Source organism: Pelobates fuscus, chromosome 6 (genome assembly GCF_036172605.1).
Source record: "Pelobates fuscus isolate aPelFus1 chromosome 6, aPelFus1.pri, whole genome shotgun sequence".
Classification (NCBI taxonomy): Eukaryota; Metazoa; Chordata; class Amphibia; order Anura; family Pelobatidae; genus Pelobates; species Pelobates fuscus.
This window is the reverse complement of record NC_086322.1, coordinates 105,721,217-105,743,858: the sequence shown is the minus strand read 5'-3', so window position 1 is coordinate 105,743,858 and position 22,642 is coordinate 105,721,217. Positions and strand designations below refer to the sequence as shown.

General features: G+C 37.4%; 1 protein-coding gene across 7 annotated transcripts in view; it reads left to right on the top strand.

The window, feature by feature from the left end:
- TENM3 (teneurin transmembrane protein 3) overlaps positions 1–22,642 on the top strand; it is an 836,163-nt gene that overhangs the window by 600,112 nt on the left and 213,409 nt on the right. For all 7 annotated transcript variants that reach the window (XM_063458145.1, XM_063458151.1, XM_063458150.1 and 4 more), the window contains one exon: positions 14,809–15,049. In XM_063458145.1, coding sequence (XP_063314215.1) covers positions 14,809–15,049 — 241 coding nt within the window. The remainder of the gene's footprint in view (positions 1–14,808; positions 15,050–22,642) is intronic.

Below are 22,642 nucleotides of genomic sequence, written 5' to 3'. Positions count from 1 at the left end.
TTTGGGCCTGATTAGACATATATCTTGCTCCATGTGGGTGGTCTCCTTCATTTATGCTCCATGAGGTTATTCTGGTTATAGTATCTTGTTTTACTATCCTATATTATAGTGCATTTTGTTACAAGTGCAACTTAGTTGCCTGTTAGCACTAGTTATTTTGTTACCCCTAGCCTTCTAGCATACCAGGATTCCACCTTCTTTTATAGGAGTGTTTTCAGTGACCCAGAGGATTACCCTTAATGTAGCTGCGTTTAATTACATCATCAGAGGAGAAAGCTAAACGTCATCTAAATATTTCTACACTATATGCTAACTATAGAAATCCCCACCTTGTAGCAACTACGTGTGCAGTAATCTGAGCTGGGGCCACATACATTTACTGCATTAAAGGACCACTCTAGGCACCCAGACCACTTCAGCTTAATGAAGTGGTATGGGTGCCAGGTCCTTCTAGGGTTAACCCATTTTTTCTCTGAAACTGCTATGTTTGTGAATGGGTTAAGCCTTCCCCTATTTCCTCTAGTGGCTGTCTCATTGACAGCCGCTAGAGGCGCTTGCGTGATTCTCACTGTGAAAATCACAGTGAGAGACAGCAAGCGTCCATAGGAAAGCATTATGAATGCTTTCCTATGTGACCGGCTGAATGCGCGGGCAGCTCTTGCCGCGCGTGCGCATTCAGCCGACGGGGAGGAGAAGAGGAGGATCGGAGGAGGAGAGCTCCCCGCCCACCGCTGGAAAAATATACGTTTTAAACACTTTCCCCTTTCCAGAGCTGGGCGGGAGGGGGTCCCTGAGGGTGGGGGCACCCACAGGGCACTCTAGTGCCAGGAAAACGAGTATGTTTTCCTGGCACTAGAGTGGTCCTTTAAGTCACTTCATTTCTAATCCTCATTGAAGTGCGCACACGTATAAAAGAATAGATGGCTGTGAGATAATGTCTGGGAGAGGGGTGTGCAAATTTGGGAATAATTGAACCAGGGGAGCGATGTAACTTTTGGTAGATGGACTGAAGAAAGCATAGGGTTGTGCAGAGACAAACTTAGCAATTAAGGCAGAATAGTGAAAACCATTAATTTTGTATGTAAACATTTCTTCAACTTGCCAATTTGATTCTCTCCAGCAAAGTATCCTGGAATTTTAATGAAGAATATGTCTTTATTAAAAATTCCAAAGTGACAGCTCTGTTAAAAAGTATCGCACCCTTCAATCACGTATCCAGCAGAATGGGCTGATATTAGATAAGCATGTAAATAGCAATTTTCTTGTAGGACCTAATAGACAGTTGGTCAGAAAATGGTTTTACAGATTTGATGATTGTGTGGGTTATGTTTACTGTAAGCCAGAAGTGTCTTTTAAAAACCTGAGCAAGGTTTGCAGAAACAGCCTGTAATAAAAATCACACACGCTTCATAAAACACCACTTGATTGATATCACTTGCACCATTAGGAACTAAACGACAAAGGATGTAATTTCAGTTCTAGCATGCAATATTAATCGAAAGCCTTTAAAACATCTTGCTTATGGGAACTTTGACAACGTGACATTTGAAAAATTGTTAGCCAAAGTCATCTGTCTTAGTCATATTTTAAAGTAAATACTATAAAACATGTAATTTGCTCATTGAAGATTTGCATATCATTTTCTCCTAACACTTAGACAAGTCATGGACGGAATTTCCTCTCATCATTGGTAATCTGACTGTAGTACGTGCTCGTTATAGGGAAGATCGTTACTGAATTTAAAACGCGTGGCTATGGTAAAATAACTGTCTAACGCAAAGAGATCAATAATTGAGCTGTGATATGCATGTAATGACACTGATAATAGTGCAAAGCTATGCCCTGTTTCAAAACTCACCTGCTATGCCACATGCTGCATAGCTGTGTTTCAGCTGGACTGCTCACGGTACTGCTTCCGACGTCCAACGGTCGATGAACATCATGGGGCCTGCAAACAAGTAATGTAACTAAATAATTAGCAAAGTGGTCAAATTACTAGCAGGGGTCACAATACCATAAAAAGCATGGAGATAAAACACTAACTAAGGAACAAAATACCAGAGAATCTATTAAACTCTTACGTTTTTCACACATCTACTAATCGGAACCATGGCAAGGCAGTCACCAGCCCAGGCATGTGTTTTATTCAGGCTGGATGGCAATGTGTGCATAGTGCATATACACAATCAGCCACTAGGAGGATCCCTGTTGGAACAGTTTATGAAACGTGTGCAAATTTGGCAGTTTCAATCAAATGTTTTCTATATAACCCATTTGGCTATTCACAAAAGGCAAATTAGGTTATTTAATTAATAGCTTTTTCTGTTTTCTTCTTTGTCAGTCACTCTATAGTTCGCTCTTCCATTAGAGTGCCATTCAACCATATGTTGCTCTTCCATTCAATGATTTCAGCCATTTCTAAAAGCAGCTACATTTCAAAATCACTTGCTAATGCATCTTTTAGTATACACAAAAAGATCCTGCACTTTCGCATACAATCCAGGTGCTCCAGGCCCAAGGTTCGCAAATCAATCACAAATTAGAAGATATGAAGAAAGTCAGGTCCAGGCACTCCGGATATTGCACAAAGCAGATTTATTGGAACAAAGGAGCAACGTTTCGGTCTGCACGGGAGCCTTTCTCAGGCTTGACAAAGGCCTCTGTTCAGGCCGATACATTGATCCTTTGTTCCAATAAATCTGCTTTTTGAAATATCCTGAGTGCCTGGACTTTCATATCTGCTAAAGCAACTAGTGACAAACAGCAGAAGTGCCCTTCATTTATGTGATCCAATTCAGCCGATAAATACCAGGTATTACTTTTAGCCCCCCAAAATCACTGCAGCAGTGAAATTCCAAATGAAAATAGCAGTGACCATAGAACATCAATTCAATTTATTCTCTGTTAGTAGTGAATAATGTGGGACTTATCAGTTGAATTGAAGTAAAAGCGTGGAATGAAAGTGAGCAAATGTGCAGTTGCATATTTGATGTTCAGTGAATAGACACCTAAAGTCTCTTGACACTTGTGTTATCAAGCTTAAGGTCAGTAAATTACAAATAGCCTTATGAAACACAATATTCCTCACTGCTACACTACCCTATTTAATGATCCAAAAAAGAAACCCACCAAAAACTGCATCTGGAGCATTTAATGCACAGATAATCACCTAATAATTAACTTTTTCTTCTTTCAAAGTACAGGCCACCACGTTTGGCATCACTGGCCATGCGATAGAAAGCTTTTTCATTTTACTGGGACTGTGACAGTCATTGTGGCTTTCCCATGAAGATAACTAGCATTAAGTCAGAAGGTCACCGTAGCTGATAATAGACACCAACTCCTGGGGATCTTCATTCACATCCTTTTCTAATTCTTTTTTTTTTTTTTTTATATATATATATATTTTAACATGGGCTGCTGCATTAAATTCAGCAGTTAAGTTAATAGACCGTAAACCAGCAAAGGAATACACATAAAATTGTGTAACTAAAAAAGTCACAGGCAGAGAAGATAACAGACAAAGCTGGAAAAAAAAAACATCGTAGAGCTAAAGATGGCTGTTGATTTGATTTGCTGTTAAAATGCTAAAAGGTTAAGGTCTAACAGTGAGAAGACATAATAGCTGGGCTGAGTGAGCAAACCATTCCTTACCGAGTCTGTGGGAATACCTGAAGCTAATTGCAAATTGGATGGACGGCTGGCAGAATACATCAGAGACAGTATAAAGGCAGCTTTACATTGGAGATAATCAATGCGCTGTTTCCTTCGATCCAACCTGAAAGATGTATGTTACCGGAGCAGCAGCACAGAAATGTTGAGGTAGATCCCTTTTTTCTTCTTTTTCTTTTTTTTCCTCTCCACACACATTTTTGTGTATATTTATTTATATATAATTTATATATATATATATATATATATATATTTTTTTTTTATATATATCTTGTTAGTTGATTGATCATTGCATGTAGTGTAGAATTCTACATGGTGCACGGAAGATGACAGTGTGCCCGGCACAGAGATGCTTACGATGTGCAGATCAGTTCCTAACTCGATATCTGTATAATGAAACGAAAATGGGTGCAAGAGAAGACAGTAGGTGTAGTTTAAAATAAATTTAAATAAAAAGGGAAACTGGTTTATTCATGAAACAGTAGAAAGGATTTGTACAGTTATGATGAAAAATGTAAAAATAGAAATATAGCTGGAGAGTTGTAGACTTTATCCAATTCAATACATTAAATTTGCAGTTTCATTGACGGTTCTCTACAATTTTCAAGTTTTTTAAAAAAAATTGGTTAAAGGGACACTATAGTCTCCAGAATCACTACAGCTTAATGTAGTGGTTCAGGTGTCTATAGCTATTTCTTAGAAATGGCAGTGTTTACATTGCTGCATACTAACATCTCTAGTGACTGTCACTCAGATGGTCACTAGAGGTGATTCCTAGTACACCAAGTCTTCAAAGAGATGCATTTCTATCAGGAGATGCTGACTTGTACAGCGCATGCGCGATAGCCCACCAATGGTGTCCTATGGGAAAGCTTTGGTTCGGGTAAGATCATCAAGTTTGATGACCTCCGCCATAGAGGTTGGATCAGCTGCTGCAAGACCAGTGTGACAAGGGTGAAAAGGTAAAAGCACTTTTTCAATGCGACCTGAAAGGGTTGGTAACCTAAACAGTTAGTTTAACACATGTTTGTATTCCTGGCACTATAGTGTTCCTTTAACTATTGTGACCTCCCAGGCAGTCTAGTTTTATCGTAATGCTGTACTTCTTGTGCAAATTTATTTATATTTAATTACATACCTTTTTTTTTATAGACTTAGGGATCTTGTCCTGCTGCCCAGTATCTGTGCAGTGGATGCCATGACCCTTTCACTATCGAAACCTCAGAAAAGCTGCTTCCCTTCTTTTCCCTCAAGCCAGTAGACTAGCACTGCCTCTTCTATACAATAACAAATATAGATTGGATTCAGCAAAGCTGCTCTGGGTACCTACGTATGCATAACACATTTATAATATAGACTCTGCTAACTGGTGCTGGTTCAAGGCATGTCTTGTGACCCTGGTGGTTATGAAAGCTTTTGTCTGATAGTAATCCCTTTCATCTTCTGCAAAAGCCTCTGCAAAACCTGTTTGGATTTTCTTCATAGTCTACTACACATTTATTAAACCATTGCTTTAGAAACAGGAGGGAATGACTTGTGTACTCCCAGATTGTGAGATTGGGATATATGTTATTTATAAATTGTGCACAAAGTTCTTAATGTGAAGTGATTGACAGGAGCAATCCATTGATTTCCATGGTGATTATTGTATAGGTGCAAAAAAGATCCTATCAGGGATCTTGTCCTGCTGCCCAGTAGGATGTCCTATCAGGGATCTTGTCCTGCTGCCCAGTAGGATGTCCTATCAGGGATCTTGTCCTGCTGCCCAGTAGGATGTCCTATCAGGGATCTTGTCCTGCTGCCCAGTAGTGTCCAACCTTGAGTTGCACACTGGTTTAAGTTGGTGAATACTCGGGTGAATACTTAGTTTTGATTTGCTTTTTTTGTGAAAATAGTTCTTTAAAATTGTCATGTGATGTGATGGTTGAAATCAGTCAAATACCCTGTGAATGTGTTTACTGTATATGTGTTTATCTGTATACCAACCACGTTTGGTTTCTATCTGTATGTCACTCACGTAGAGACAGACTTTATTACTTGAGGATGTGTGCTATAGGTAGAGCCAGATTTTCACAGGGACACTTTTTATAAACATCAGAGGGCTACTTTAAAGGGAATCTGTCATCAAAATATTGTATAATCTTGTTTAAGTTTAAACACTTCCTTTAGAAGTTTAATTTAATTTTCTGTTTCATATAAAAATCAATCTCCACAAAATTCCACGTGCTTTACTTCTGTAGCCATAGAATATAGATCTCTTTATAGAAGTATTTATGAAACTTTTATCCTTTAATAATTCCACAAATCAAAATGTGAGTTCCTATTTCCCTTATGCTGTAAACAAAAAGACAGCTCAGATTTTATATTCTTGGAAATTCTGTATGTTCTTTATCAATATCGGTCAGAAAACTATTGACTAGGTATCATATGGTGATACTTAAATGTGATGCTTGAATAGGCCAGCCATAAAGCCGTAATTAAGGGAAAGTGGATTTAATCATTAGCGTTCATTAAAGGGAAACCATATTTTTTTCTGGACCAATTAATAGAATGTCAAAAAACACATATTATATTTTATATTATATATATATATGTTATGTTTCCAATTTTTCTTATTATGCCCTGTTTTATTTCGCAATCAAGATCACAATCCAATCCAATTCAGGCATAGTCAGAGCCCATGTTAAATTTGAAGAGGAGGAACAAAAATATTGTTTCTTTTCCTCGACTTTCTTATGCTTTGTTCGTTGAAAGAAGAGACCAGAGCTTATAACAGAGATTGCCAGGGGCTACGCAGGACAGACTCATTTCCAGGATAGAGCTACTTTTCAAATCTCACAAACATTTATTTGTTAAATGTAAAGGACCAGTAAATACAACACTAAAAAGCATGGGCATTGACAGTTCTTTATTAAAGGAGCACTATAGGGTCAGGAAAACAAACATGTATTCCTGACCGTATAGTGTTAAAACCACCATCTAGCCACCCTGGCCCTCTCTTGCCTCTCTAACTATAGTAAAATCTTACTTGTATTCAAGTCTGCTGCTGGCTCTGCCCCTGTCTACCTCTGACCAGAAGTGGTGGTCTGAGCCAGTAGGATTGGCTGAGACTGTCAAGGAGGCAGATCAGGGGTGGAACCAGCACAAGTCAAACACAGCCCTGGCCAATTAGCCTCTACTCATAGAAAAGAACTGAATCAATGCAACTCTATGAGGAAAGTTCAGTGTCTGCATGCAGAGGGTGGAGACACTGAATGGCAGTGCTGCACACTCTGCAGCACTGCCCAAGGACACACCTTTAGTATCCATCAAATGCAATAAGCTGTAGTTGTTCTGGTGACTATAGTGTCCACTATAAGATGTTATAGTGGCTTTGGCAATGGTCTTACCTCAGTCAGAGGTGGAGGTTTGGGGTACTTCTACCTACATGCTTCTGTTCCTCTCGGCAATGCAGTACAAGGAAAGGTTAGCTGGGCGGTTGCTGATTGGCTGAGATTGTCCGTTTTCAGCCCATGAGATTCCGGCTCATTAGAAGTGATAAAATCCAGGTTGACAGCCACTATATACTGATGTATGTGATCAGGTTTAAGCAATTCCAAATGATATCTTGACAAATTTTGGCCACGAAAGGATTAAAATACACATACGTGATTTGGTATCATCCTTGTTTTTTAATGCGATTACCCTAAATGTTATTTTTTCTGCTTAAATGTATAAAATAATGGTTTATATTTCTGTCAGAGAGGAAGCAGTGAGAAATGAATATCAGGAAGCATACACTATGTATGTGTGGGACACTTAGAAATTCTGCTTCACACATATAATATTTATATCCTGTCTGAGCAGGAAAAAAGCAAAGCGTGTAAATATAGCTAAAGAAACAGTTAAAGAAACAGGCATGGAAGGTGAGCAGTAAACGGAACTGAGATTGATTTAATAGTGTTTATTTAAACAGTGCAAATATTTTGGGAAAATGCGCCTGCCCCTGCGGACAGGTTAGCACTATCGATATGTTCAGCTTGGAGTAGATGAAGGCTGGGGCAGCAAGATAAAACATCTTGTTGGATTGAGCAGCGTGTTTCAGAATGTGTAGGGAATCACATTAAAGTATTGAGAGGTCATGCTGTGAAGCGAGCCTGGGAACTACATAACAGAAAGACATTCATGGGCTAACTAATAAAGGGAATCTGTAATGAATTCTTTGTTCTTTCTTAAAAGGGAAATTGTAATTTCGATGAATGCGTTGTGCACTCCTCTAATAAGATTGTACACTTTTTTTTTTGGGGGGGGGGGTGGGGGGGTGGGAAGGCTTGTATTGGTACAGGCTTAGTAAAGTATACAAATGCCCACGTCTCTATAACTGAAAGGTTAATCTAAAACCCCAGTCTGCCTGAACATCTAATAGTTCTAGCTATATTGTAACTCTAATTTAACAGTTTAGGGGGAACTGTAATTTGGAATAATATACAATCACACCTGGAGAAAAACATATGGCGAGTAGTCATTATTAGAAACCATTTTGTGTAACTTGCTTCCATTTTACAATAATATGTATTGGGTTCATTTTGTAACAGCTGAATCGTGTCAAGTTACATTATATTGGGTAAGGAACCAAAGGACCTGGACCAACTTGTGATCTTGGCAAAAATGTTGTAACTCGTGACACTGAAGCTATACCCGGAAGCTTGACTTCCAAAATGTAATTGTGACAATCTTGTAATACTTATGTAATATTTATTGTGATATTGTTTAAACGGTATGCAAGGAAGTCAGTGATTCAGAGATTATGTTAGTTTAGGATTTGCAATGCTCTGCATGTAACTCATCAATGCACCGTACTAGTATAATATTACTTTGTTTATGTCTGTTATCTGATTTCCAATAGTTTGAACCCTAACCAAGATGAGGACCATCACTCCAGCACTTTGATGGTTAAAACCATTGCAGTCTAGCGCTGCATCTGATCTGTGCAGACAGACCTCTTTTAATTTGCCGCTCTCTCTGAGTGGTTAAATTACCTTGTAACTATCTTGCTGAAATGTGCCTTGAAGCCATCAGCAGTGATTTCTAATCAAATACAATGACACCTACTGGTGTGGATAAAGGCAGCACTGATTAATTGCAGTAACATCTACCTGACTCATAACTCTTTGATGAGTTTATGTGGCTCACCATTTGTAACCGCTCATCCACAGCGATCCTCTAGAGGACAGTAAGACAGAGAACCGTGATAAATATTTATTTTAAATGCAAGTTACAAGCTGCCTTGACATGGACAAAGTAAACTTTTAACATTTGTTTAAAATGAATGTGAACGAGGATTCATAGGTGTCTGCGAGATTTTTGGAGTGTATTATTTGTTGGAGAAAAATATAGAGACATGTATTATCTCCACGTGGCAGTAACATATGCTTTGTGTGTTTTTTATGTTTATGGTTGTATATGTATATTGAGTAAAATGATTACATGTTCCCTTTATTTATATAACTCTACATTGCCATAATCTGGAGGTTCTGTCATCTCTTTTGAACATTTCACAAATGTTTGTGTCCTCACAGCAACAGTATTGATTACGTTATAGAGACTCGATGACAGGTTAGCCAATAGACAGAATGAGCATCTGCCTAGAGGCCCATCTCTCACTTATATCTTAGCACCTTATATGTTCCTTTTAAGTGTAATACTTTATTTTCTGTCACTGCCTTGGGCAGTCATCGCCTCTCACAACAATAACTTGTAGATAACTTTGAAGAACATCCTGCAAACCGCTATCTCTCTAATTCGTTCTCTGTTGGTCTGTAGGTGTTGGTCTGTAGGTATTACCATTACAGTTATTAGAGCCCTCTCCCCTCTGTGATGACTATGTTAGATGGGGGTTACACACAGTTATCACCCTAATTTGAAGCATAGAAAATCAGTTGAGAATTATTTGTCTGTGCCTATTGACAGATGTAAATCGGCCTTAGACAGACTAGGCTGGCGATAGCAAACCTTCGCATCTGTGGTGTTTGTGGTCCACGGTTTGAATAATGTTTAGCCAGATTAGCCATCATTGTACTAGACTATAATGCTGGTGGGCTTTATCTAAAATAAGATGGATATTGCACTGCATATAGTTTAGTAGAGTAGAAAGACAGTTTGATTGCTCTTACATTCATTTCTCTGTTCATTCTATTAAAATATAGCCTTCTCTCTGTTCATATCTGAAACTGCAGCTTTAAAAAGGAAACGTTTCTATTGTTGAGGTTTTATAATATAGCCATCTCTGTAAACACTATTCATGTTTTTGGATTTAACAGAAAGCAGAAGCGCATGTGAAGCTAACAGACATTCATCAAATAATAGGTGAAATACAAAACAAAAGAAACAGCACTAGAGAAACCAATACTAAAAAAGGGGGCAGCAGACCTAAGGTAGGGTTCCCTCTAAGCCCTACTAGTAGGAATAATACAAAGGTAAAAAGGGGAAAGGTTGTGCCAAAGACAGAAGTACGTATATAAAAGTATATTTAAAAAAGAGAGTCCAATATTGATGTTAAATTCAAAACACAAAAGATACCAAAAGGAGTCCTAGATCAAATCTTGCCAGGGGGAAAGCCAACAGTCTTATGGGGAAAATATTTTCTGTAGCAGTCGGATGGAAACAACTTGAGGGATCCATATGGGGAAACAGAGAAAAGGTGTAATAAGTCCAATACGGAAGTGGTCTAAAATCAACAGGGTCTAATGTAGTCCTACTCACGTGTGATAGAGCTATAAACCAGCTCTAGTATGAATGGCATACAGCGGTACAATCCCCACTTATAAGTGATGAAATGTAAATATGCAGAAGTTCGTAGACCATAAAAACGTAAAAAGAGGAGACAACTAATAGTGCTCACTATATAAAATAATATAGTAGGAGTATAATTATCAAAGTGTGTACTTACATTTAATTGAGCAGGCAGACAGCTCAATTAATCAGGCGTGAGTGGTATAATCCCCACCTAGGATTTCTTTGGAGTAATACTCAACAGGAATAATAAAATCTGAATACCAAGCAGCGACAGTAAAAAATATAAAATGGTATCAAAAAGTGACGAAAAAGTAAAATGGCACAATCAGTGTAGTTTAACAGTAGCCAAAGTGCCTGTATTTAACACAATATTAAAATATCCACAACGCGTTTCACCTAAAAACCTTTTTTACCTCCACTTGAGAAAACCTCTATAGGTAAAAAGCGTTGTGGATATTTTAATATTGTGTTAAATAAATACCTCCACTTGAGAAAACCTCAATAGGTGAAACGCGGTGTGGATATTTTAATATTGTTGTCAATGAATATGCATCAGTAGGACCTCACCTTCATTATTTTCCCTATTATTTGCCATCAGTGAGAAGAGTATCATGGGAAATAAAAGCTGTATCCCTAAAAGTAATTCAGAAGGCATATGTAAAGTCAGAATGGAATTCTATTAATCTAACTGATATAGAAAAAAAAAAAAAAAAACTCCAGTGTTAATTACTTTTGTGCTAGATGTAACATTAAAAATTAACTATAGAAATTATTTTTCTGGAGTTGAGGAAATCATTTAAAAAGTGTGAGTCTCACGTTTACACTTATGTGTCTTGTAGCAGTGTTTTCCTTCTGAGCCTCTTTATAAAACATCTGCCTATGAATAATCCAAGTGAGAAATTGACTATAATTTTTAAACAATCCAATAATTAATATGTAGTGTTTTTTTTTTTTTTTTTTTTACACTGCACTCAGTTTGGCTTTGATGTATATCATTTTAATTGCTAATGAGACTTGAAGCATAAGTCTTCATTTCCACAAGGACATAGTGAGCGTGCTATGAGAACATGAGATTGTAATTGAAATATATTGTCTTTTATAGCACAAATGCGTAAATACTGATGGATGACTAATCAAATACTCTGCATTAGGTGCTCTCAGACTAAGGTGACCAAACTTCGCATTCAAAGGAACAATCAAGACATTTTGTAAAATGATAAAATGTACTAAATAAATGTGTATCATTTGTACCCACACTGTGATTTAAGGATTACTGCATTCCCCCCACATAATATAATGTAGCTTAAAGACAGATTATATCATCCAGAATGGGACAACAGGCCAATAGTCAGTAGGGCCTACGAAAATGTCCATGATTTATTCTACATTTTTACTGTTCAGAATAAGATTTAAAAGACAGTAAACATTGATATAAAGTGATCCCCATTATAGTACATTAAACATTCTTATAAAATAAAATTAGATATTAAAGTTCCGTCTACTGCTATTATCCCTCAGGAAAGACCAAGAAATGGATTCTACAGCCCCACAAGCTAAACTGTAGTATTTGATGTTACTCCATAAACCCATGAATTCACAGAAGGAACCCGCATGGAAAATACACAGCATATGCACAAATTGGACAGATTTGGACCACAGAGGGGAATTCAGCATATACCCTTTGATCTCAGTCACTGATGGCACTCTTGTTGTTGCACCCATTAATCTATTTACTGTGGATGGTTTCTGTGGTGCTTATGGTGTCCCTTTAACTATTTCTTCTTTAATTGAAACAACATTTTTATTATTGTTGTCACATAACTTGTGTGAAGTGAATGTATTGCTAGAGATGCATGCTGTTTGTTTCCCCATGGCCTGACAGCTAATCAGGCTGGGGTAAGCACTGATGCTGCCTCATAATGACAGCCTCTCACTGGTTCTGTGGTAGTCATGCATGTTTTGATATGAAATTGGTCCAGCAGACCTAGCTAGGCTCCCGTCTTTATTCCATAAAAAATGAGCCAGTCACTGTGGGAAGCAGTAAGCGACCGTTGCAATGGGGACTGTCTGCATGCTTCTAACAGGCTTGTGGCGGCTCCTTGATCAGGATAAAAAGACACCTGTTTCTACAACTACATGACATTCAATTCTAATTCTGGGCCAATTATAGCCCAAACAAATAGTGACTGTCTATCTGTCTCTGAACTGATTTTGCTAGTGACACAGTGGACACTCCTTGTTTATAAAACAAGGTAGAATTTGAAAAGAGAAAAACATTATACAATAATATGTGCATAAGTGTATTTATTTTAAACCCTTAATGACCAAACTTCTGAAATAAAAGGGAATCATGACATGTCACACATGTCATGTGTCCTTAAGGGGTTAAGCAAGGACAAGATTTGTCTAGCATTCTAAACTTTTTTGAAGGACATACGAAGAACCAGCCCTGTATGGATCTGTTGAACACTGACTGTATTGTACCTCATCACTTAAGGAGACGCTATAGTCACCAGATATTAAGCTGAAAGTGGTTCTGGTGTCTGCAGCATGTCCATACAGTATTATCACTGTAAACCCTGTCTTTTCAGAGAAAATGCAATGTTTACATTGCTGTCTAGTAACACCTATAGTGGCAGTCACTCAGACAACCACTAGAAGTGCTTCCAGGTCCAGTGCTGCACAGTGTGCATCACCTACATTAAGCATATCCCTGCTCTGCATGGAGGCATTTAATGTTCCCCTTTAAGATACATGAATTCAATCCATCTCTATGATGAGATGCTGATTGTTGCAGGGCAGCGTTTTGCCACACATGCATAATAGCCTCCCAATGCTTTTGTATAGGAAAGCATTTCATTGGCTGAGATCATCAAGATTGATGATCTCAACCATAAAGTGGACACCAGGCAGGGCCAGCTGTGGCGAGAATCGTGCAGCGTAGGACAAAAGACACCATTATATAAATACAGTAGTATTTTTGTTCTAGTTTAGGTTCTGAAGGCTTTTAGAGGTTGACGAGAATTTATATATATATTTTTGTTACTAAGGACATTTTCATGCTTTCAGTTTGATCCAGTTGAGTTATGTAGAAATATATATCTCAAACACATAAATGTTTAAGGATACGTTATATTAAATGTTTAAGGATACAATATATTAAATAAGTGCCTCAATGTTTCTTCTGATGGGGATTGATCCAGTAACCTATGATTTGCTGGGGAGAGCATTTGTACTGTTTCCTTCTGTATGTGCTTTAATGAATGTAATGGTCATTAAGTATACGAGTCTTCTGACGTTGCAATCAGATGTGATTCAGTCTGTTAAATATCTATGCTGCAACATCTGTTTCACAGAGTGACCTTCTGCTAAAGAATACTTAGTATCTATTAGAAAGTCAGAGTACAGGCCTGCCCTATTTGAAACGCGCTAAACTAGCATGGCGTTCTGCCGTTAAGCCACCAGCTTGTTATAAATTAGTGCAGTTAAATAACACTTAAAGCAAACACTGTTACAATAATTATAGAAATTACACGTGTTCGCAGAATCTGCATGCTGTGGAGGAAATCAGTAGTTTGTACCCCTCGGTGAGCTAGACATTTGAACAATCGTAAACCACAATGGGATGAATACCTAGCAGGACTTTAGGAACCAAAACGCCATTCTTATGGGCAAATCCTGTTTCCAGATTTTGTTTGTGTAAAGGGGTTTGCTTCTGTAGTTTTCTAGAGATGACATAGGCATTATGGAAAATGGGAGTACTATTTTCTAGTTATTTGCTGGACATAAACCCTGATTACTCCAGCCAGCATCTCACTGAAATTGTATTACTCTGAAAATCTGAGCCTTATATGTAGAAACATAAATGATTTGTGTGTAATATCTAAATTTACTATATTCAATATTCATCATATAAATATGACGGCTTCTCTCCGAGCTGCAAAAAGCAAAAGTATTCTTAAAATTACCCTGTTGTATTATGTCAGGTCTATATACTTTTTGTTTTATTTCGTTTTTCTTCTTGTTTGTTTTTTTGTTGTTGTAAGTATCAGAAACATTTTGTTCCCTTTTAAAAAAAATAAATATATATTTATGATAATTTAATGATGCTCATCACACCTGCCCAAAACAATATTAACAGCATTGGGAGACAGATTCCCATTGAAGCCAAAAGCACATTTGCCATCTGGTTTTAAATGAGTTGCAGCACTCTGTACCCAAATAAGTTTAACTGTGAGAATGACAAATAAACCCAACAGTGAAAGCGATCTGTTTTACTTTAATATCCTCCGCACGTGCAAGTAGGGGATTAGATTATCATTGTAATAACGTATTGTCATGCCTTTTTTTTTCTCCCTGCAGAGCAATCGCCAAACCATCATCAAGGCCAATCAACATTGCAACCTGTGCCGCCTTCTCACAAGCAGCATCCAGCAGCACATCAGCCGTCCATCACATCTCTCAACCGCAACTCCCTGACACATAGGAGAAACCAAAGCCCGGCCCCGCCGGCTGCCCTGCCCGCCGAGCTGCAAACCACACCCGAGTCCGTCCAGCTGCAAGACAGCTGGGTCCTTGGCAGTAATGTGCCACTGGAGAGCAGGTAACACTAAATACTACCTATTATAATGCAACTAATATATTTTGCCCTGTATAGACCCTTTAAAGTCGATTTGTCAACCAAAATTGTATATATATACACACACACAGTGACAGTTTTCCTTTATTTCACCGTGACTGTTGTCTATATATAGAGACTGTTGTCTCTCTCTCTCTCTCTCTCTCTCTCTCTCTCTCTCTCTCTCTCTCTCTCTCTCTCTCTCTATATATATATATATATATATATATATAGAGAGAGAGAGAGAGAGAGAGAGAGAGAGTTACCTTATATCCAACTGAGCACTGGCCTCACCATGGCCTTCCCAATCACACGTGGTAAAATGCTGCTGCACCAATCAAATGCTTTGTATGAGAAGTATTTGATTGAATAACCGAGTCTCACTCTGTTATGGCAGCAATAGTGCCTCTAGATGCTGTCAGAAAGACAACTCTGTAATGAAAACATTGCCAACTCTTTAAATCAACAGTATTTTACATTGCAGAGTTTAACACGACACGGGTCCTGAGCTCAGATAGTTCTTTAAAGATGTCCCTTTAACTTAAAATATTTTTTTATAAAATTGTGCGATGGCACAATAGATGCACAGTAAATAACAAAAATAGTAGCTTTTCCTGTAGGAATATGCCTGGTGTAAGTTTCACTTAGTACCTGGTGTCAAAGCATTGACCTCTCAGGAGCAATGATGGTGGTCTTGGCTCGTCAGAGATGGAAATTGTAGATAGTTTTACTAGTGGGTCCATAGTGCAAAAGAGTAGTCTTTTGTGGAAGCACACTAGGTCGATATATATCTTGTGATGGTTTAATGCTCGTCCTGCGAGCCCTCTACGTATCATTAAATCATTATCATTTAGCTCCGTTGCACCATTAGATAGTGAATGTTTCTCATGCTCACGCTATAAGAAACCTAGGCAGTATTTTGCCAAAGTGCTTGGTACAGGATTTTCAGCATAGATGACTAATCAATAACGTTTTCTGACCTTTGGCTGGTGTCCTGCATGATTTATCAAAGAGATCACAATCTCAATTTTTCAAATCATTTATCTGCTTATAAAATTACCAAAGTTCAAAAATATTACCAACTTAAAACTGTGCCTACATTTTGTCTAGATTGATTATTGATAAGTATGTAATATGCAATTGTCAGTTCCCTAACAGTTCAAATTGTTTAAAGGAATGTTCCCATATTGCACATATCTTATCAGATCAGATATTCTATATTCTCTTAAATATTACAAACATTACATAAGAGAAAAAAAAGATGTCACAGCATCCGTTCAGTTCTCGGAGAACATTGCTTTATATTTTATTACAGCTGGTACCCTTAGGGTTAAAAATAAGACTCAGAGACTTGAACTATTATTTAATGTAAGGGCTGATTTGTTTAACTTTAAGCTATCCAAACCAATTTGTTTAATGGTATTCAGAAAATATTGCCACCATCCAAAGCTGATACCTACCATATGGAAATTCTCACCCTGATACAACTTTATTCATGTGCAATGCATGCTGAGAAAGAAAGCTAAATGATGCATTAAACACTTATAAATTAATTCATATAATTGAGAATGTGTCAAGTAAACTACAAACAGAAGATCTACACATTCTGTCCGCAGAGACTGAGTGTTAATGCAGTCGCTGGAGATTTTACATTCATACCTTGTCTGCACTCATTCTTTGTGGATGCGCAGTCTAGACTACTAGGGCTATTCACTATACCGATTGCATAGTGCAGGCTTCCCCAAACTTTCTATGAACACAAAAGGCCTATTTCTCTCAAATATTGTTCACAAATCTGTCTAAATCTGTTTTAGTGAGCCCTTCTCCTTTGCCAAGATAATCCATCCACCTCACAGGTGTGGCATATCAAGATACTGATTAGGCAGCACGATTATTGCACAGGTGTGCCTTAGGCTGGCCACAATAAAAGGTCACTCTATAATGTTTTTATGTTTCTGATAATATTCTGACTGTTTCTCTGATGATACCGTGACTCTTTATCTCATGTTATTCTGTTTCTTTAATGTTATTCAGTTTCCATGATAATACTCCCACTGTTTCCCTAGTCTGGGAATCTGCCACTTGTTTGCTGTATCTGAATTTCCACTTACTTCTGAGTTTTTTCCCCAATATACATATTAGAAGATCCTTTGGAAATGGCTACTTGTGGGCTTCTGTAGAAACATTTCAGAATTACAATATGTGGGTTTAGATGTTAACATAGTGATATTAGGTTTATTTGCATGCAATTTACATCTGCAATTTGAGCTTATTTCTCAGACAGGTCCATTTAAAGCAGGGATTGCCACTAGGTAAAGCTACATAAAATGATGGTTTTGATCAATCATAATGCTGACATTAACAAAATGCAACACAAATATCATGAAAATGTAAGATACGTAACATCATCCAAACATCATATCCTGCATCTTCTATAACTCTAACTTTACTTCAAACAGTATCTTTATCCATAATTCTCACCCAAACCCACTCCCTATTCCTAATCATCACACTGACCCCAACCGTAATCTTCATCCTGACCTCAACCCTTTAATGAACATGACACGGGAGTCCTTCCTGATTGGTGCTGGAGAAAATTGTGTCAAGTATAGGAAGACACATCCCAAGTACAGAGAACAGTATTGCTGTAACATCTATTGATGCAACATTTGAAGTCATCAGGGACAATTTGTATTTCGCTTGTTGCTATTCACGATAGTAAGCAGATACCATGTAACTACATTTTATTGCTGTTTATTTACTACGTACTTCCTATCTACTTTATAAAAATGTCACTAAAGATGTTCCTTCCTAAACATTAGAAATGGTGTCAATGATTGGGATTAGAAGGAAGAAAACTCCCATAATTAATCATTGCCATCCCAGCTCAGTGCTGCATGCTGAAAAATCAATTTTAATGGATATAGGGGGTCTGGATATTCCTTTAAAAAAGTGGAAAAGGATGATAAATTCTGAATCACTGTCAGGGCTGGATTTCCCATTAAGCATGTGACACCTGTCCAGTAGGGGGTGTCCATTTTTAGCAGTTACGTGCCTTTTTAAGCAAAAATAGCTTGGTGGGGAGAAGTAAGTACCTTGGTCAGTGTCCTCTACAGTCCAGTCAGCCTTAATAGCAGACCTGCACGAACAGTTTCCGGAAGGTGTAATACTCAGTACTGTCCCAGCTCCTCCAGTGTCTGCGTGTGAGGCTCTCACACAGCCTCTCATGGAACCTCTCACACAGGAAAATGCCTTGAGGGATAAACAAGAGAAGCGCTGAGTGATGCACATTGTATATCTGCTACTGCATCTCTAATAGGAGGCCGATTGGTCTACAGAAGACATAGGAGGCTTAGTGCATATTACCCTTCAAACACCAGCACTCAAAGTCTCAACCCTTTACCTTATTCCTATATTTAACTCCTCCAAATAACTATTGTACCCCAATACAAAATTAACCAAACTCTAACCCAAATCTCAATAATCCTAAAACACCCCTGTACTCAAATGCTAAATTTAACCCTATTTTAAATCTAAATGCAATATTTCTAAACTGACCCGTATACTACCCTTCTTAAGCTTTTAAATGGACACTATAGTCACCAGAACAAGTACAGCATAATGTGTTTGTTCTCTTGAGTATAGTCGGTCCCTGCAGGCTTTTCATGTAAACACTGGCTTTTCAGAGAAAAGACAATGTTCACATTGCTGCCTAAGGACACCTCCAGTGGCAGTCACTCAGAAGGCCACTAAAGGTGCTTCCTATCTATGTGCTGTACAGTATGCAGCACCTACATTCAGCATCTCCATACTCTGCATGAAGGTACTGAATGTTTCCCATAGAGCTGATTGTCCGTGTTTGGCTCCACTCCCTGCTCCACCTCCTTGGCTGATGTGATCAGAATTGGCGATCTCAGCCAATTAAATGCTTTCCCATGGCTGAGAATGCAAATTCTGATCATGTCAGCCATGGGGGTTGATCAGGGCCAAAGCCAGCTGCGGCAGACCAGCATGGTGCTGGAGTATAGGTAAGTTTCAGGCTTATTAAGGGGGAGTGCGGGGGGGGCAGGAACCTAAATAGTTTTAACACTATTGGGTCAGGAGTGCACATTTGTTTTCCTGACGCAATAGTGTTCCTTTAATCTTCTTAACACTAACCTTAAACACCCCTTTACCCTAACATCATCTTACATTATCTTTAACCCTGCATGCATTTACTCAGCTACATACACTCTCTATACTCATAGACTCAAACACAGTACATTACACACAGAGCAAAAATATGCAAATACATACATTTCTATGTATGCAGTTGCCAAATACAAACGTGTTTTTTAGATGCATTTATTTGCAGGCATTAAAACATTATACTTACTTCATCTGCCTTTTATATAGGCTGGGGAGCAGTGGACACCTCAGAATTGTGTGCGTACAGGCACCTGACATGTAAATCCGTCCCTGATCACTGTGTATGCTTTGCTGTATCAGTGCAGTAGTGGTTTGAATGTGCTATAAATATTGTCATTAGAACATTTTTACGTTTGAGCTATAAATTATTTTGCTGAACAAATGGGAAGTGTTTTAATTTTAAATTGTTTCCTTTTTTTATACTCTCAACTACACTACTTTTATATATATATATATATATATTTTTTTTAATTCAAATTGCCTGTTTTAGAACACGATGATGCTGTAATAAAAAGGAAACTCATTTCTTTCCAAGTCCGTTATGACACAGCATCCAACGATTTATTGGGAGACTCATTAGCACTTTGCTAAATGTCCCCAATTAATTACTTCTCTTCGAATGATTAATCAACACAATAAATCACCACTGTCACTCACACATTTTTTTTTATGGAGTTGAAGGCTGATTTTTTTTTCCAGGTGATACATTAGCCTGAATATTCATGATTGTGTTAAATATTGTTAATTGTCATTTGACAAACACTGATATAGACAGATCATTAGCAAACAATACAAAGGAGAAAGGAGGCATCCCTATCACCATCAGAGGTGTTTTTCTGAAAACAATTGATTTAGGCATACTCAGTCCATGTATTGAGTAAATTGCCATAACATATAATAATGGTGTAATAATAGCTCTGTAATTCCATATTTGCCAACATGTATGAACAGAAAAACAGGAATGTTACTATCTAATACTGTAATGATGAGATACAAATCTATTTGAGCTGCTTCCAAGTGTACATTGTCCTACAGATACAATTTGAAACCTTGTCAATTCTTGATTGGTGACTCTGAAGTCTGTTTTTCAATACTAGGTATTGAAGGGCAAACATTGCATTTGCCACTCTTTGTACTAAGCCAAGTCTACTACTTGGCACCAATGTCTGGTGACTTAATTGGGGTTGATATGAAAGCTTCCAATGTGTATCGATTAGGCACAGCACAACTCAAATAAATTAAACTATCAGGGTTATTCATTAAGTGAATTTCAAATTTAAGGCCAAAATAATAAAAGTGGAAGAAAATATCCATCTAAATCTTTGCTTCAAGTTTGGCTACTTTGGCCTTACATTTCACAGGTCGGAAAACGGCAAATAAATAAATATTGAAATATAAAACGTTTCTTTTCTGCAAATTCTGTTTCTCTCAGCGGACATGTAAAAAGTCTCATGTTTAAGCTTAGTTGGTTGACACAAATCTCAACAAGGTCCTAAGGTACGCATAAATGCACAAATGCAAGAAAAATATTTAAAAAATAATAATAATAATAATAATAATAATAATATATATATATATTTCACAAAAAAACACGGTATATCCCCCCAATATTTTTTTCTTTGGTATACTGTGGAATATCTTAATCCAAATTAGGGCATTGTGAGTTTTTTCCTGAGCAGTGATTATTTAAAGAGAAAAGAAAAGTGAAAGTCGCTTACACAGTAAAATAAAAAACACAGTACTGGAGTGAAAAAGGTGTTCCCCAACACCCTAAAGTCAAAGTAATAAAAAAGGTACATGAGAGCAACAAGTGCCAAATACACCCACCACTCCCTGTGTATCAATAAGAAATAATAATACTTATACATGTACAGGTATATGTAGGAAATATTCCATGTGGTAAATTCCTATAATGACAAAAAATAGTACAAAGTATAGACTGTATATACAGAAATAAAGATGTAGAAGTGATTGAATAGACTCACGGATTTCAGAGCCGTGCCAGGCTCTGTATATAATGCCCAAGGGTGCCTCAAAAGGCTATATGGAGAATCTTGAATGATGTCCCCCAAAAGCAGGAAAAGCAGCAAATGATGATATAAAAATAGTAAATTTATTGTAAATAAAGGTTAAAAAATGATGACTGTGCAGGTCCCATATGGTGATTACTGTGATTTTGTGTGTCACCATATGGGACCTGCACAGTCATCATTTTTTAACCTTTATTTACAATAAATTTACTATTTTTATATCATCATTTGCTACTTTTCCTGCTTTTGGGGGACATCATTCAAGATTCTCCATATTGCCTTTTGAGGCACCCTTGGGCATTATATACAGGGCCTGGCACGGCTCTGAAATCCGTGAGTCTATTCAATCACTTTTACATCTTTCTTTCTGTATATACAGTCTATACTATGTACTATTTTTTGTCATTATAGGAATTTACCATATGGAATATTTCCTACATATACCTGTACATTTATAAGTATTATTATTTCTTATTGATACACAGGGAGTGGTGTGTGTATTTGTCACTTGTTGCTCTCAAGTACCTTTTTTTATTACAGTGATTATTTAAGACTGGCAATAAAATAAATAATAATGTAAATGTCACTTGCATAGAAATGCCCACCTCTGGTTCTTTAGGCAGCTATGGGTGATTGCTGGCAGCTTTGGTGATAACATCTAATGATGTGCAGAGATGTGTCAGGAATATTTGAGTAATTTAACAACTTGTCTTTTGTGACTGTTTTAAGGACACAAGCCTCTTTTTTTTATTGTTTTATTATTTTTGCTATCCATCTTTGTAGAGCTGTTGTCATTTTGATTTATCCACCGAGACTGGACACTGTTTCTTAGACAGATCTATTTAATATCATAATAAGGCTTTTATTTTACCCTCTGTTGATTTTTCTACTTTTTTTTCCCTCTGTCCTATTTTAGGCAGCAGTTTGAAACTGGGACAGAAATAACCAATTGTTAAAAGTTTAGTTTACTATTGTAGTTTTTATAAGGACCTTCAAACTATTAACCTTTCCAAAAATATTTTTAGCTTTGTTTTTCTGTTTCTCCAATCGTGCAAGAGTATTTATTTTTTTATGATTATTAATCAATATGTATGTAATCCTTTTGCAGAAACACTGTTTAGGGTCAAACTTGAATACTTTTATTGTATGATTTATGCAGGAACCCACAAACTAATTCACACATATTCCACAATGCAAAAAAGATTAAGGGGCACCCTAAGCACATAAACAACTACATCTTCAATTAATGTAGTTTAAATTATTGCTGCGAAGGTCTTTAATAAACTCAGAAACACCATCAACATGGAGCTCTTAGAAAAGGGGGACACTGGGATAGAAAAGAGAGACAGAGGGATGTGTG